The following is a 15,301-nucleotide window of genomic DNA, read 5'->3' as shown; positions in this document are numbered from 1 at the left end:
ATTGGAAATTATGACTGTTAAAAAAAGAAAAAAAAAATCAATCATGTTCAGTGCTGGTATTAAGCTCTTAAAAATCTTCTTTTTTTTTTCTTTATACAAATAAGTCGTCCAGATTTGGTCTGTCATAACAAATCAGTGTTCTCGTTGCAGAACTGATAAATACTCACAGAATGGTTGAGGTGGGAGGTCCGCAAAGGGACCTCTGGAGAATCATCTCATCCAACCTCCCAGCTCCCAGCAGGGCCAACTAGAGCAGGTTGCTCAGGACCACATCCAGCCAGGTTTTGAGTACTTCCAAGGGTGGAGACTCCACAACTTGCCTGGACAAACCGTTCCAGTGTTTGGTCACCCCTAAAGTAAAAATGTTTGTTTTCTTATGTACTGGTGCATGGGGTTATTCTTCCCCTGGTGCAGGATTTGGCACTTCCCTTTGCTGAAATTCATGAGATTCCTGTTGGCCCATTTCTCCTGCCTGTTGGTGTTCCTCTGCGTGGTCACACAGCCATCTGGTGTATCAGCTTGTCCTTCCAGTTCGGTACCAGAGATGGCTCCGTTGATAGTGGTGGTTTCAGTACCTATTGCTTAAGTATAAGAGCTGTTCATGTGGTGGATTGTGCTTTAAAAATGCAGTCTTTCAGGTAGTTGTAAGTCTGTCGCATTACAGTGCGGATAGTTTTGACTCTTCAGAAGCGTAAGTCTTGGTCCATCTTACATTCCAGTTGATTGGCAGGTATGTTACTGTTGGTTTTTGTCTTTAGTCAGTAAGCTTGAATCATTTTAGATCAGATGCATGATGGGTTAAGGCAAAAAGTGAGGCCAGCCACTAGGAAACCTGGCAATGATTGCAGTGTAATTGTGCAAATTGCACAGCATTTTCCCTGGTGTCTTCATTGCTAGTCATACAGAACGGCATGGAGTGTGGAAGACTAGGTTATAGAAGTTTCAGATGATGCTTCTTAGCAGTGACTTCTGGCAAAGATGTTATAGCGTAAGCTACAGTGGTATAGATACGGTGATACGGTGGTATAGAAATGCAGCAAGTTTAGCCACCTGTGCAATAGCCAGTGGCCTCTGGCAGAGGACGATGGTGGACTGAGGGCAATAATATCTTAAATTGCTGCAGCTAAATCTGTCAGCTGTCATTTCTGGCACATAAGTCCCATCTTCTTGACAGGCATGTTGGCACTAGAATGATTAGGCTCATTTTATACCCACGTACTCGGCTTAAATGCATTCCCTTACGCTTCTGGTGATTCCTAGGTCTGTCTTACTAAAAAGCAGTGCAGCAGAAACACCAGGCTCCAAGCCTTGACATTTCTATATACTTTTTAGGTATTTATTTCTTATCTCCGTGTTGTTAAATCACCAAAAATGGCAAGTAAACTCCCCCTTCTTCCCAAAGAAAAAAAAATGGAAATGCGTCTGTGAGGGTTGCCTAGTTTGGGTTATTGGTGTGACACAGTGACAACACTGGTGTAGTTGTCAGAGGATAGGAACCTCCAGCAGAAGTCAGACTGCTGGGATTTGATGGTTATATCCAGCAAGCACATTTTCAGAGTCTCTTTCAAATCCAACTCTTTCATTAGATACAGGCTCTATCAATAAAAAGGATAATTTTGTAGACTCCCGTGCATCAAAGAAAGATGTATTTTGCCACAGTAGTAATAACATTTTTTTCTAAGACTTAGTGATTATTCTGCAACCTTCTGAGACTTTCGTCCCCCCACACCACTTACAAGCCCTATATTTAGACATCCTGCACGATAGCAGAGCTCTGCATATAATGTTGCTCTTATTATTGCACTGTGCTGTTTCATCGCTGAACAAATTTTATCATCAGAGTGAGATCCTTAGGCATCTTAAAGTATTGTAGGAGTTTTTCATGGACAATGTTACAAGTGCCGCCACTTAAAATATATGTGATGAAAATGGAAAAATATTTCACTGGCTAGCTTAATTTTCCATTAAAGCTGGCAGCGATACTTCCAATTTTGTCTTCACTTAGAAGGGTAGAGGTTCCTTTATGAAGCTTTTTGGAGTATATAGGTACTCTGGAGCTCCTGTGGAGTATGACTGTGCTGGCAGGCAGAAGTATCATGTGTTAGTTATATAGATAAGTTTGAGACATTCAGTCACCTCTCCTTAGACAGCTTTATGTTACACACTGAAACTTTACCTACACAGGAAAGCTAGTTAATGGTAAACTCTGTTTACTGTATGTAACTGTCCAGTATTAATGCACCATGTTATCAGTGTTAATATCCGGTAAACGTAAGATAGTTTATTCCATTGAAAGTGGAGGAAACTCCATAGACACAGTTTAGACGAAGCTTTTCAGAAGTAATTAATTCTCCTTCAAAGGTAGAGTGAGCTCATGCTTACATGTGCTAGCAGGGAGACGGTCAGGACTTTGTGCTTACTGCTGACAGCCTTCCCTGTGTAGACTGTCTCAAAGTTCTTAGATTTTCTAGGTAGTCTTTGGAGAGATTTGCCTTCTTTCTCAAAAGAATTTTATTTGAAATGCAAACATACTGAGAAATTGAAATGACCATTTAGAGCATGATAATTTCTGTATCCATGTCTTATAGTTGTTGCCATTTGTGAAAAAGTTACATAAGATGCCTTTAAAGTTCACAGAGGTCCCTTTAATCATAAGCACATGGTTATTGAATGTTTTGGTTTGTAACTGCTATTTTCCGTACTTAAATGTGTTTACAGTTCTTCTAGTTGAAACGTTATCTGTATTTTTCTGGTGTCAGAATTCTTGTTGGAATTTTTACCATCTCAATATATTTTACTCCAAAATATTTTATTTCGGATTATACAGCGAATGTGGTGCTTTTGAGCATTACCCTTTTCGATGTTAAAAAAGCGATAAAAGCACTTTTACATCCTTCTTTCACTGTACCCACATAAATCAGTTAAATGCAAAAAAGCTGCATCTGTTACTGTGTTTGAGAGTTCCTGGTTTCTAATGTGCAAGTCTTGTAATGTTCATTTTCAAGTGAAGTTTCTACACCTATTGCATTCCTAAAAATGAAGAGTTTTAACAGCTGCTTTTAATTGGGACCATGTATGTGTTCTTGCTGGTAGACGTATAAAACTAACTTCAATGTCTGGTGTTAGATGAGCGCATTGCAAATATACATAAAAGAAATGGATACAGACTTAAAGTTCGTTCTTGAAGTTGAGCTGATCTGTGTCTTCAAAATTGGCTTAGCAGAAATTTGCATGTAGCTTTCTTGGGAGAGTAATGGCAAATGTGTTCCTCTAGTCAAATGTTGCATTTTTATTGTTTTAGTACGCTGTTTATCAAGCTCTTTATAGGTGAGATCTGCAGTTTGTGTTCAGAAGCAAAACGTTGAGCCATTTTTACTACAAAAATCCTAAAACGGCTCTTAATACCAGCCTTTACTTTTGTGCTCATTGATAGAGGTAGTATTCCCAGTGATACTTAATTTCTAAAATAAAGGGAGGATAATAAGGTATTTTTCTGTCTTTATTCTACTTTAAAAACTTTGGCTTCGTTATAGCAAAAGAAACTGAAAAAACTTTGTTGTGAGTGACACAGAAGTGTCTGCAGGGGCTTTTCTAAGCAAAGGTAAACTCTGCTGCAGGCAGGCAGGTGCGGGATGGCTCCTCCTGCGCTTGGAGCTGGAGAGCCGATGCGGAGGTGCCACGGTGTAGCTCTTGCCCAGGCTGGTGTGCGGCTTTTCAGTGAGTCACAGGCACGGCTGAGCACTGCTCAGTACTGGCTACTGAGTTTCTAGCTGCACCTTGTCTAAGGAGAGGCAGAGCAAATCTGCCTGCCAAAGACTATAGGCAGACACCAACTCCAACTTGAGAATTTAGTGCAGAAGGGCTGAGTTTTAAGCATGGCCAGAACCTACAGACCTTTGCTATGACCTGCATGTCAAGTTTACTTTTCGCTTGGCCAGACAAGCCATTGTGCTTTCTTTAGCTTACTTACTGGGATGATAGAAAGTTCTGCTTTAAATTGTACATAAAAGATTCTAACAGTGTTCAGGGATCTTAATTATGAAATATTGACCCTTAGAAAAGTACTTCCTAATGTGGTGATCAGGTCTCTTGTCGTCTTCTACAGTGTTTCACTTGGGTTCATATAGTCCTTATTTTTTGCCAGGCTCACGTAATCATCATTTTTCAAGGGAGGTAAGCTTTGTCCCATGTCATTTGCAGACAGCTCAAGAAGTGTTAGATGTGCCTTTTACTTTCTTTCTTATTGAGTAGAGATTGAGAGCTCCCTTTTCAGCCTGTCTGCACCTTAATTCAGCAAGGCAAAGGACTTAGAAGCTGGATAATAAAGATGAGCAATGGGAAAAGTGGAGGAGAGACTTGGTCTTAGCAACTTGGAGGTCAAGAAATGCTTCAGTCTGGGCTGGGACTGCTTTTAAAAGGTTAGAGACAGGATCTCTCCTCGTCAAACTGTGCTTGCTGGAAAGTGTCTGCATATGTCTTCTAATAATAACAAGAGATTCTGAGAAATTTTGTGGGACTGGCAACAAGGTAACAATTGCAACATTTTTAGGGTAAGCCTAAAGTGTAACGGCAGCCAGACAGACGATTTCCCATATGTAAAAATTCTGTTGTACTCATTATTACTGTTCCTGACCTGTGCTAGGGCTTGTTACCTGTTAGGGAAAAGGTCCTGTCTACATGTTTTTTTTCACACTAATAGAAATAATAACTGTATATAATATAACCACTACATAATATATTAGTAGGGTTTTTCCTTGCCATCTTTATATGTCTTACAGTTTACATGCATAATTTGAGGACAAGACTATCCCAGCCATGTACTAACTAGTTGATTAGCCCTTGCTTTGTTTTAAAATGTGTAGAGTTTGAAGGTGTGCATGCATGCACGTGACGGCTCAGGAGCAGAGCTCTGGGGAGAACATCCTTGTCATAGATACTGTGTGCATGATTGACATAGGGAAAAATATCTAGAGGGGAGAATACTGAAAGATACTCTGCTGAAAGCCCTGCTTATTTGCAAAATAAGTCAACCTTTATACATAGTAGAATAGAAGACGTTTATATACTAAATATCAGATACTATGAACTTCAATACTGCATGTTAACCTTTATTTTAACACAGTGTAAGGTAATGCAAAAACAAAGAATTGAAAGTAATTCCCATAGTCCTGATTACATTTGGGAACTATCTCTATAAGTGGTATCTTGGGGTACAAAAGTGAATTTGTGACCAAAAATGTTGATTTTTAGAATTATTGTAAAAATTGCAGAAATGCTATCCACAATAGAAAACCTGAAAACAATTATTTGATTTCTTTTTTCTTAAAAACAAACAAACAAACAAAACCCCAAACACCTGTGCTAGAATAAACTTCATGCACAGGGAGAGGGGGGTTGTTCTGTAGTATTAGTTTTTATATATTGCAGCTACACTGGATTGGGCCTTAAATGTATTAATATTTGCCAGTTGTTACACACATACACTACATATTTCATTTGATATGTTCAGAAAGACATTCAGGCTTCATCTCTAATGTGGATAATTATAATATGTTATCTTCTGGCATATTCTTCTTGCTATCTGACAATACTTACTTGATACAGTCTGTTGCCCTATTGTCCTGATGGTATTCTCTAGGGAAAAAAAGACATTTTGGCAGATAGGAACAGGTGGGTGTAACTTGCTTTTTTTATAGCTGGAGCTCTAGATTCGTCATTTTTATTTTCCTTCTCATTAGTCTCCATTTGGCTCTGTTTACTATATGCTTACTTCAAAACGAAAGTGTTTATGTTACTTTTAAGTCACAATGAAATTGCTCAGAAGTCTATTTGTTGAAGAATCTTTTTTTCAAAGTCTTGTCTAAGAGAAGCCATTTTTCACATCTTTTAGACCCTACAGGTTTATTTGTGCTTAGAGCACAAAAGACCTGAAATTATTAGCAGTTTGGGATTAAGTAATGCACAAGAGTTGATTCACAACGTAACTATAATTGACCTACTACAGGATAGTGAACTGCAGTATAATGAAGTTCCTCATCTCACAGGAGAGATTTTATCAGGAAGCAACAGAAACGGACTTGTTTGTTAATGTTGCTAGGATTTTGCTTGTTGCTTAAGAACAAAGGAACATCAGAGATATGGAAGTTTGGTGTTTTTTAAGGTAAAAGCAATTATTAGAAAAGGGGTTCAGAAATCATGCATTACAGTAAAATAAAAATGGAAGTAGTCAAGGAAAAATAAATGCTGGGAGATTGTAATTTCGCTTTATGTAAACAAGTGTCGTCTTAATAAAAGCTGCTCAAGTGAAGCCATTAGGTGAAAGGAGATGCTTTGTATCATAAAATGCAAAACACATGCCAAATAGAAGACTCTGTTTGGTTCCTTTTTTATTATATGTGAATAGGTTGTCTGGTCTGTAGGAACAAACTTGGTAAATGTTTTGTTTTGCCAAAGACTAACATGAGTGCTTAAGCAGGGCAAGATCATTGCAGAGGCTGAGAAGTTAGCCATCTTCCTGGGTGAGAATGTTGAGGGAGTATTTAACAGAGACCTATTCCATTTGTGCAGTGAAATGAGGTTGTTTAGGAGGCTGAGAAGGGGTCAAACAGAAGGTGCTGGCATAGCAGTTGATACTTCTAGAAGGAGCTTCCCTTGAAGGGCTAGACAATGTTCATTGAAAAGCTACAAGAAATTTAGAAATGCAATAGCTGAGCTATTGACTAAAATATGCAAATCTCATTAAGATGCTCTTCTGGAGAACAGTAGGGCAAGAAACGTGCTCATCTTGTTAAACTGCTGTTGCAGTGTACTGTTAAAAGAGAATTGAGGAAGTGATTCTGGGAAGTGTAAGTGTGATCTGGTTAGTCTTCCCTACCAATAAAACTGATTGCAGCAGTAAATTCTAAGGTGGTTGTGAAACAACTGAATTATTATGTTTGGTAAACTGTCTACACAGTAAACTAAATTTCTTTAAGCCTCTGAGCAAAATTACAGATAGAAGAGTGTACTATTAAATTAATTATCCTTCCTTAGATTCCTAGAGAAAATCCCCTGTTAAGGTCATTTAAAAAAAAAAAAAAAAAAAGTAATTTTGAGCATAAGTGAAAACCGTGTGGTTAAGAGAAAAAAATATGCTAGGAATAACTGCTGTGAGCTTGTTATTAGAAAAGCTGATTGTTAATACGTGGCAAAAAGAGAGGAGTGTGCTGCTTTGTCTTGTTGTGTATCAGGTCTCCTTAAAAAGACTGTTATCAAAAGCTCTTTTCTGTACTCTTAGAAATGTAAGTATCTTTTCCCTGTGAGCAATCCTAAAGAGGAGGAGAAAGGAGAATTAATGAAATGTTACCACAAGACTTGAGATTTAACACTTGAGCTGTTTATTTCTACTGAAGTGAAACCAGCTGATTTCTAGCTCCGTGTTTCAACTGGTGCATCCAATTAATGTCCTGGAGGAGTGATGTTAAAAATCCAGTATCTGTCTCAGTTAAGAGGGTCCCTCACTTGCCCTTTCTAAAACTGACATGAGCTTAAGTCCTTCCTTTAAGCAGTGTAGAGAAGTTCCTGAGTTAACTTGTTTTGTTTCTCATAAAAGAAATAAGAAATCGCTTAGGGTTTTGGGTTTTTTTAATCATAATTTATTAAAGCTTGTTCACAGCCTTGAAAGAACAGGCAAAGCTCCAAACAAAACTTTTGTTTGATAATGACTTAGAGAAGTCTGTGCAGGAGGTCCTTAAACAATACTGAAGAGCCCAGCTGGATAACTGGGCAACTTTGTGTCAGCTGAAAGTTGCTGTTGTCATTTTTATGGTGGTGTATGGAAAGACTAATCTGAAAACTCTAAGACATTTCTGAACTTGAAAGCTTTACCAATTTGGCTTAATTGGGGAAAGCAAGTGAGAGGTGTAGGCTTGATGGTAATGCATATTAAAAGGGGCTAACATGCCATTTTATAGTTCTTTTTGCTTGGTGTGCAAAGAGGAAGAGTAGAGAGCGAGCTACCAATTGAGAAAAGAAAGTGACAGGAGACCAGGAGAGATTAGGAGAGATTAGCTGCCTCTCGAGGGAACTTGTAAAGTGATAAAAGTATAGGATGGCAAAGGAAGATGGTCTGGGCTAAACAGTCTGGAAAAGGGTCTGATAAATGGCCAGCATGTACACAAGCATAGGAAATAAGCTTCATGGGGAGGAGTGGGGAAAGCAATGCAGAGACTAAAGTGGACAAACATCTCATTGCTCGGTGGGCTCTGTGTTGAAGCCTGGGGCAGAAACAAACTTGGGCTGAGCTTTCTGAAGGTGCTGCTCCCTGGCAATTAAGCCTGCTTTGTGAAGTCAATTAGTGAATCACTGGTTTGGGAGCTCTGCAACCGAGAGGCAAAGAGCCTAAATCTATTTGAGGGGAAGTACTTTGTGGAGAAAGGAGCTGGATTAAGTTTGTGTTTTGTTCTTAAAAACAAAACCAACAAAAGCAATTTTTGTTTTATTGGGAGGTTTCTTTGTTTGTAAGCAAAAGAATTTTTTGGCTCGAAGGCAAAATTGTTCAATTGCTCTAAAGGCACATTATTTCTGGCAAGTCAACTTCACTATAGCAAAAGTTTTAAGAATAAAACTTGAAATACTGTGATTTCACAAGCTAAACCCTGCTTAGAGTAAGATACTCCATTTTGTTTCAAAAGACAAATACAGAAATATACAGATGGGAAGCAGAATTATCTGGGATTAAAGAAACATAGGAAAAATTTATAGTTTAGAGGGAAGGCAAGCGTATGAAAAAGTTTGGTACCACTGGTTATAATGCTTTTCTTACATAAGTCATTAATGTGATTCTGTTTGTCTTATAGCCTAAGAACAAGGTGATTAGCAAATAAGATAGAAAGGAAGGATGTAAAAGTCATTAAGAAAAGAAAAAAAGGAACATTACTTCTTACATAACATATAATTAACCTATGAAATTCACTGCCAACCTATACTATTGAGGTCAAAACCAGAACAGAATTCAAAAATTATTAGAAATTTATTTGCATAATGAGAAAATCCACAATTCTATTGTAGGATTTTCTGTAGGTTTAAAAAGAAAGATATCTGGGAGTATTGCCAGCTCGTACCTGGTTGTGAAAGGCTGGGGTAGAGAATTGCATTAGAAGCAGGTTGTATAATTATCTGGCATTACTTGCATTTAAGCATAATGCAAGCTCGACTTAACTTCTTTATATTCCCCTTTGAGAGCTCATCTCTCTTTCTCTTCTGGCTGTAGAAGGAACTTGGGGAGGTGAGCCTCAGAGAGCCCAAGTTGGGCGTTGTGAGTAACCGCCTCCTTCCCAGGGTGATGGGTGTTGACAGACATTTTTCTGTGTTTTTGTAATAACTTGCAGTATGAAAGCAATTAATTGTATCCACTAATTGTTAAGAAAGGCCGGGTATTTCTGTTTTGAATCAGGACTGGGTCAAGTAAGTACTATGCATCCCAGCACTTCAACTGATTCCTTGTGCAGGCACACTTTTAAAATGTTTTGTTCATTCTTTATAGATTAATTCTGACAGATTTGAGATAGAGTATCACATAAATCCAGAGTTCCTCATATTCATGTTAAATGTGATTTTTATTTGGGGAAGAGAGGGTATTAATTTTGTTCTTCAGAATAACTATAATCTCTTGAGCGGTAAAACCTTGTTAATTCTCATGCAGCTAATCCTCAAATACTAATTCACTTAAACAGACTGACTTCACAACAAAAATAACTGCTTAGGTGCAAATGATTGTAACTTACTCTGTTTTGGCCTGTAAAGTGTTCCTAAAATCCAAATGTATAGATAACTGGAAATAGTTTAGGAACTTCTCATTATCCTCAAAAAGTCACAGTCTCCCAATTAAAAAAAAAAAAGGGGCAAATATTTTTAAAAGTCCTGAAGCTAAGAGTTCTAGAAAACTCAGAAATGAAATTTGGGAGAGGAAAACTATAGCCAAGAATGAAAAAGAAGAAACACAAAAAACACTAATGCTTAATGACTGCACAGAGCTATTAGTCGATAGAGGCAAGAGAGTTCAGTAAATATTTTTGTTCTGTGCTTGGGAAAAAGGCAGATACGATGTTCACATCATGGGATGTACGATAACACCCTCTCTGTTTTAACAATAATCAAGGAGAAGGTTAATCAGTAGTTACACTTAAATTTGGCATTTTTAAGCCAGAGGCCTGGATAATATAGATCCGTGAGCTCTGAAAGAGCAGACCAGAGAATTGTTGTTTATCGTTCATACAGATCTTTTTTCTGGTTCTTGGAAAACAGAAAAAGTCCCAGAGAACTTGAAAAGCACTACGGAATTACTTTCTGAGAAATAAATGTAATCCTCTCTGTCTGACGGTAGGCTTGAGCAAAATAATAAAATTATTGAGGTGATTAATTTAATAAATGTAAACGATAGTAATTGATGATCATGAGTCCTGGTTCTTGGCAAATAAGATTTATCATGTTAACTTTAATATTCTCGATGTAGTTGAGAGTTTGTATAAGAGTTAAAATTAATACAGCTGTGTAATATAGTTGGCTTTAAACTTGCACGATATCTTTTTTTTAGTCAACTAGGATGATGCAGTGTCAATACAGTACCTATGAAGTGTATAGCAACTACCTGATAAGTTTCATGTAACTGTAAATGTTTCAGTGATGTTGCCTTGGGGTCAGATTTTGATCTTGTTTTATTTAGTTTTTGATAGTGATGTAGGGCTCCGACAGGGGTGTCTCTGAGGCTGGAGCAGCTGGAATCCATCTTCCCATGGTGCAGGGTCATCCCAGCTGCATAACAAGCTACTGGGTTGTCCATGCAATGAAAATAGTAAACTCAAGGAAAGAAGCATTTGTCAAGAAATTCCTAGATAACATTAAATTATTTGTGTTAATATTTGCTGAAAGCACAGACTGGGGAGTGATGAGGACACTCATGAAGAGGACAGGTGACTGTTGCAAAGCAAACTGGGTGACACTGTGTTTTGGTACAGCCAGATGGGAAGTTGTTCTCAAAGACTGAAGGCTGTAAACTGTTTTTAGAAGGTGTGGGAATATATCATAGAATGCAGTAAAATGGGGAAAAAAAAAAAGAGTGTTTTAATGAATCTGGTGATTGATTATTCAAGAGGTCCCTTAATTACATGAAATCCAGGCACCTGTTTCATCCACAGTGGTTGGTGTCACTCATAAGCATGGCAGTTTGAGTTCAGTCCTCAGCATAAAGCAGTTGCATGAGTTGTTGCTTTTACCCACGAAGCAAATTGCAGTGGTCTGAGAGCTGCAGGTTTGATTCAGGACAACGCTGCACATCAGTGTGCACCTCTGTCCTTACCTTTCTGAGGCTGACAGCTGCTCCTACCTTCTCTTCCCACTCTGCAGGAATGAAGGGTGTTCTCCTGCCTGCGCAGTCTGTGAAAAGCCCATTCCCTCTGGAAAGTCAATTTAAATTAATAAAGCCTGTCTTTATCTTCATTCCTCCATCACAGCATTGTAGATGACTGGGCATCCAGTTTCTTTTTGAGGCCTAAATCAGGCTTGGTTTTTTCTCAAGCATTGCATCTGTTGCCTCTTTCAGCCAGTATGAAATCCTCTCACAATCAATACACTCTTGAAACACATGTGTGAGGTTTTCCTCACGGTTGCTGTGGTCAAAAAGGGTCTTTCACTTTCCTTGCACTGGCCATAATTCTGTATTTCCAGAGGTGGAGAGGCCGGCACACTGCTCACGTCAGGTGCCGGTAGCAAATCTTTTTGGCACTTCTGTGGTGTTTTTTATAATTTCCGTTGTTCTGTTTTGCACACTATCAATTACAGCATTATTCTTTAATAGCTCTCTTGTATTGTTATTAATAGTAAGTTATTCTGATTAGTGGATATAAAAAATATGGTAAACTGGTCTGTTAAAGACAACTTTAAATATTCTGCCTATCTGTTTGCTGTGCCACTTGAATTATGAGTGTTTGCCTATCTCAGCTTTGCTTTTCTTTGGCCCCTTTCCTCCCTTGAAATTTCGGCACAAGGTTTTAGTAACTTAATAGGAAACTGTGGCATACATTTGGTAGTATCAGCTTCAAGTGGTGGGTTTATGAGATATCTCTGTTCATCTGATCTTTTTCTCTTTACTGTCTGCTTTCTTCTGTATCTCGTTTGCCTTTTCAGACCTTTAATTTCTCTAAGCATACAGGAGTTTCTCCTTTCTCTATTGTCCCCCTTCCCTGAAGACGCCACGTACCCTGGTGTTACTGAGCTTTTGCTGTGGTGATTATCTTCTTGTGACTATAGTAGCTTAAGTCACGCTAGTTCTGAGCAATGTCCCTTTTTCTTCAGGTTCAGTCTTTCTCATCTTCCTTGCCTTAGAAATTGCCTGAGAACGGTTTATCAATTCAAACTGAATTTTGTCATAGTTCTCTTTGATTTTTAATACTATGCATTTGCTTTTCTTGGTTTTATTTTCCAGTTTGGTAATGCAAAGATTACAGTTACTTCTAATACCCGCTATTCAGATTATGGTTTCACTTGATATAGATGGTCTGAATCTCGGATTCATGCAACCATGGTGGATAAATTTCTTTGGGTAATGGTCATTTTATATTGCCATGGTTTTTTCTATGTTTTTTTGTGTGGGGGCAATAGGGTCTTTGCAAGAACTACATCAGACATTAAGCATTGGTCAGTGAGGATTTTGACAAGTTGGATGGTGCCTAGTCAAAGTTTCCACATTGCTTCTCCAGTTTCTTTGAAGTTGCAATCTATTCTGGCATTAGACTCACCTAGCACAAAGAATAAGCTGTGTTTGGTATTTTGACGGGCGTGCTTTGGAGACAGTTGTTAAATATGTCTCTGTCCGTATTGCTCTGATCTTCTGTCAGAGGAGAGCAATGGATGAGTTAGAAAGCTGGCATAAGTTCTGAACTGAATGACTGACTTGTTTGTCGTGATGAGCACCAGTTTCCCAGGATGCTCATCTTTGCAGCAGTCTGGGGTAGGTGAAATGTTTGCTTATTTTCTTTAAAGTGTTTGTCATAACAGTCAGTCTGATCTGATCTTAAGCCCCAAGTCCATCTTACTCGTGGTTTGTCGTAGCTTGATTTGAAGCAGTGCTCTCACATGCCAGCATCCAGCTGTACGATGTTTCTCAGTGCCAGTGTCACAGTTTCTGTGTTTTAGAGACAAGCTCTATTGCTAGGAGTTTCATCTAATATGTCAGATGTGTTTTCTGCTGAAGACTGTTGTTACCAGAACAACTTTATTGTAACCAGTGAGTTTTATGAAGGTACATGACTAAATTATGGATTAGAAATACCCCATTTTGTGGGGTGTTGAGAGGTGGTAACAACAGCTAGTGAATCAAGTGAGGTTGGAAGAAGGATTTGAATAGTGTTTAGTTTGAAGAATTTTGAAGTAGTTGAGTCACTTTTAACAAAAAAAAATTTAAGGGATGGTTTTGTTAATACATACTTTCCTGGTGATAGTGACTGGAAATTGAATATAGACAAGCTCAGAATGCAGATTTTTCAGGTCATTCATTATAGGAGAAGTTAACACACATACGGGTGGTTATCCACATCTGGAAATCTCCGGAGAAAGGCTGCAAATACAACAAGCGAGGTTCTCGCTCAAGTACACATACGGGTGTTGACACAGCAACTTACTCAGGGTAGGTCCTTTCCTCTGTTGCTCAAACAAATGGATTATGCAGCAGTGGCTCCTTCTGACTTCAAAATGTGTAAGTCCGAGAGGGGTAGGTGGTTGTTCAATTTAGTGTCGTTAGTGTAGTTGTTGGTTTTGGTGACTCAGCAGTTTTTTGGCTGAGGCATTGTCATTTTCTGACTTTGTGCTCTGCCACAGTGCTATGCACAGCACTACCAGACTGCATTATCTCAGCTGCTGTGAATTGATCATCCACCAGCCAGCGCTGACCTAATAAGGTTCTTCTCTATTTCTATCTGAGACCTGCTTTCGCTGTTAAATTTTGTCAAATGAGTCATACTTTTATTTAAAATGGCTATATTTTTAACTAATAGTGGTGACGTTGCAGATTTGGCAGGCAAAGTGGGAATTAGTTTGAATATTATCAAATTATACACTGAGAATTCTTGATTAAAATATATGAGCTTTACTTGCATCTTGAATTATGGTTTCTCCTTATACATCATTATTTTGCAGAAGAGATGACACTAATATATATTTATTTTATTTGTTGAGTATTGACAGAGACAGCTCTTCTTTCCTTTTAGGAATCTGGGTAAAAATGGCTTATCTAACAGTAGTATTCTATTGGATAAATGCCCACCTCCACGACCACCGCCTCCACCATACCCTCCCTTGCCAAAGGACAAGTTGAATCCGCCTACACCTAGTATTTATGTAAGTAAATCTAATGGTAGAAGTACATTGCTGACTGTCTTTTGTAATTATTGGGATATCTGAATTACATAATGTAAATATTTTAAAGATCCCTATTCACAGCTGAATTCTAATTACAGTGCTCTCCCAACTAGTGTATAAGCGGGAAAAATAAGCTAACTTTAAAGAAAATTTTGAGACTTAGTTTGACTCTTAAAGTACTTGTAAATTAAGAATTTCAGTAAAGAGGAAAAACAGCTTCAGAATTTTTTTGTTTATTTTTTAATACTCAAAATATTGGCAGAATAAGCAAAACCGTTCTTTAGATACAATGTACAATATTTCAAATATGTATGTACATTTTTTGCAAGCGACAGTAGGTAAAAACGAGTAAGTAATTAAACTAAACTCTGCTAACAATCTGCTTCAAAATATAGCAAGAAAAAATTAATAAAAGTTGACGTGATATTAAGAACAAAATGTCGTTAGGAGAAGGCAGGTTTTAGTTGCATAGTATTTTCTTACACAACCGTTAAAACTTCTGTTCTGAAAATAAAGTTTCATAATAGCTTTAGAAGAGTTTGAGCTAACTTCCTTAGTAACAGAAGAATAAATTATAGGATGTCCACTTCCTTGATAACAGCAGAATAAATTATAGTATGTCCATACAGCTGATGTGAAAACCTCAAGTTAGCTTTGCTCAGCCCAACCTGGGGACCAGAAGCAGTCGGCACTTTGGTGTGATACTACACAAGCAGTCTGCCCGAGAGCTAGATTAAGTTGGAAGCAATAATGCTTCCAGCTGTTCTCCAAGTGTTGCATCTGAATTATTCTACCTTGTTGAAAGTCCATCACAGCTTTGTTGAGTCCGTACAAAGCTGGGAAGTCACCATGTTGCAGCACATTGTGTAGCTGTGCCAGTGTGGGTCCCAATATTTGGGAACTCTGTGTG

The 15,301-nt window shown here is 38.1% G+C and overlaps 1 protein-coding gene across 11 annotated transcripts in view; it reads left to right on the top strand.

Moving 5' to 3' along the window:
• The window catches only part of KDM6A (lysine demethylase 6A), a 159,009-nt gene that overhangs the window by 121,760 nt on the left and 21,948 nt on the right, over window positions 1-15,301 (top strand). For all 11 annotated transcript variants that reach the window (XR_012677259.1, XR_012677258.1, XR_012677257.1 and 8 more), the window contains one exon: window positions 14,241-14,370. Coding sequence is in view for 7 of the 11 variants with exons in the window: in XM_075173798.1 (XP_075029899.1) it covers window positions 14,241-14,370 (130 nt within the window). In the remaining 4 variants the exon portion in view is untranslated. The remainder of the gene's footprint in view (window positions 1-14,240; window positions 14,371-15,301) is intronic.

This window comes from Calonectris borealis, chromosome 1, assembly GCF_964195595.1.
Source record: "Calonectris borealis chromosome 1, bCalBor7.hap1.2, whole genome shotgun sequence".
NCBI classification, from domain to species: domain Eukaryota; kingdom Metazoa; phylum Chordata; class Aves; order Procellariiformes; family Procellariidae; genus Calonectris; species Calonectris borealis.
This window is presented reverse-complemented; position numbering and strand designations above follow the sequence as displayed.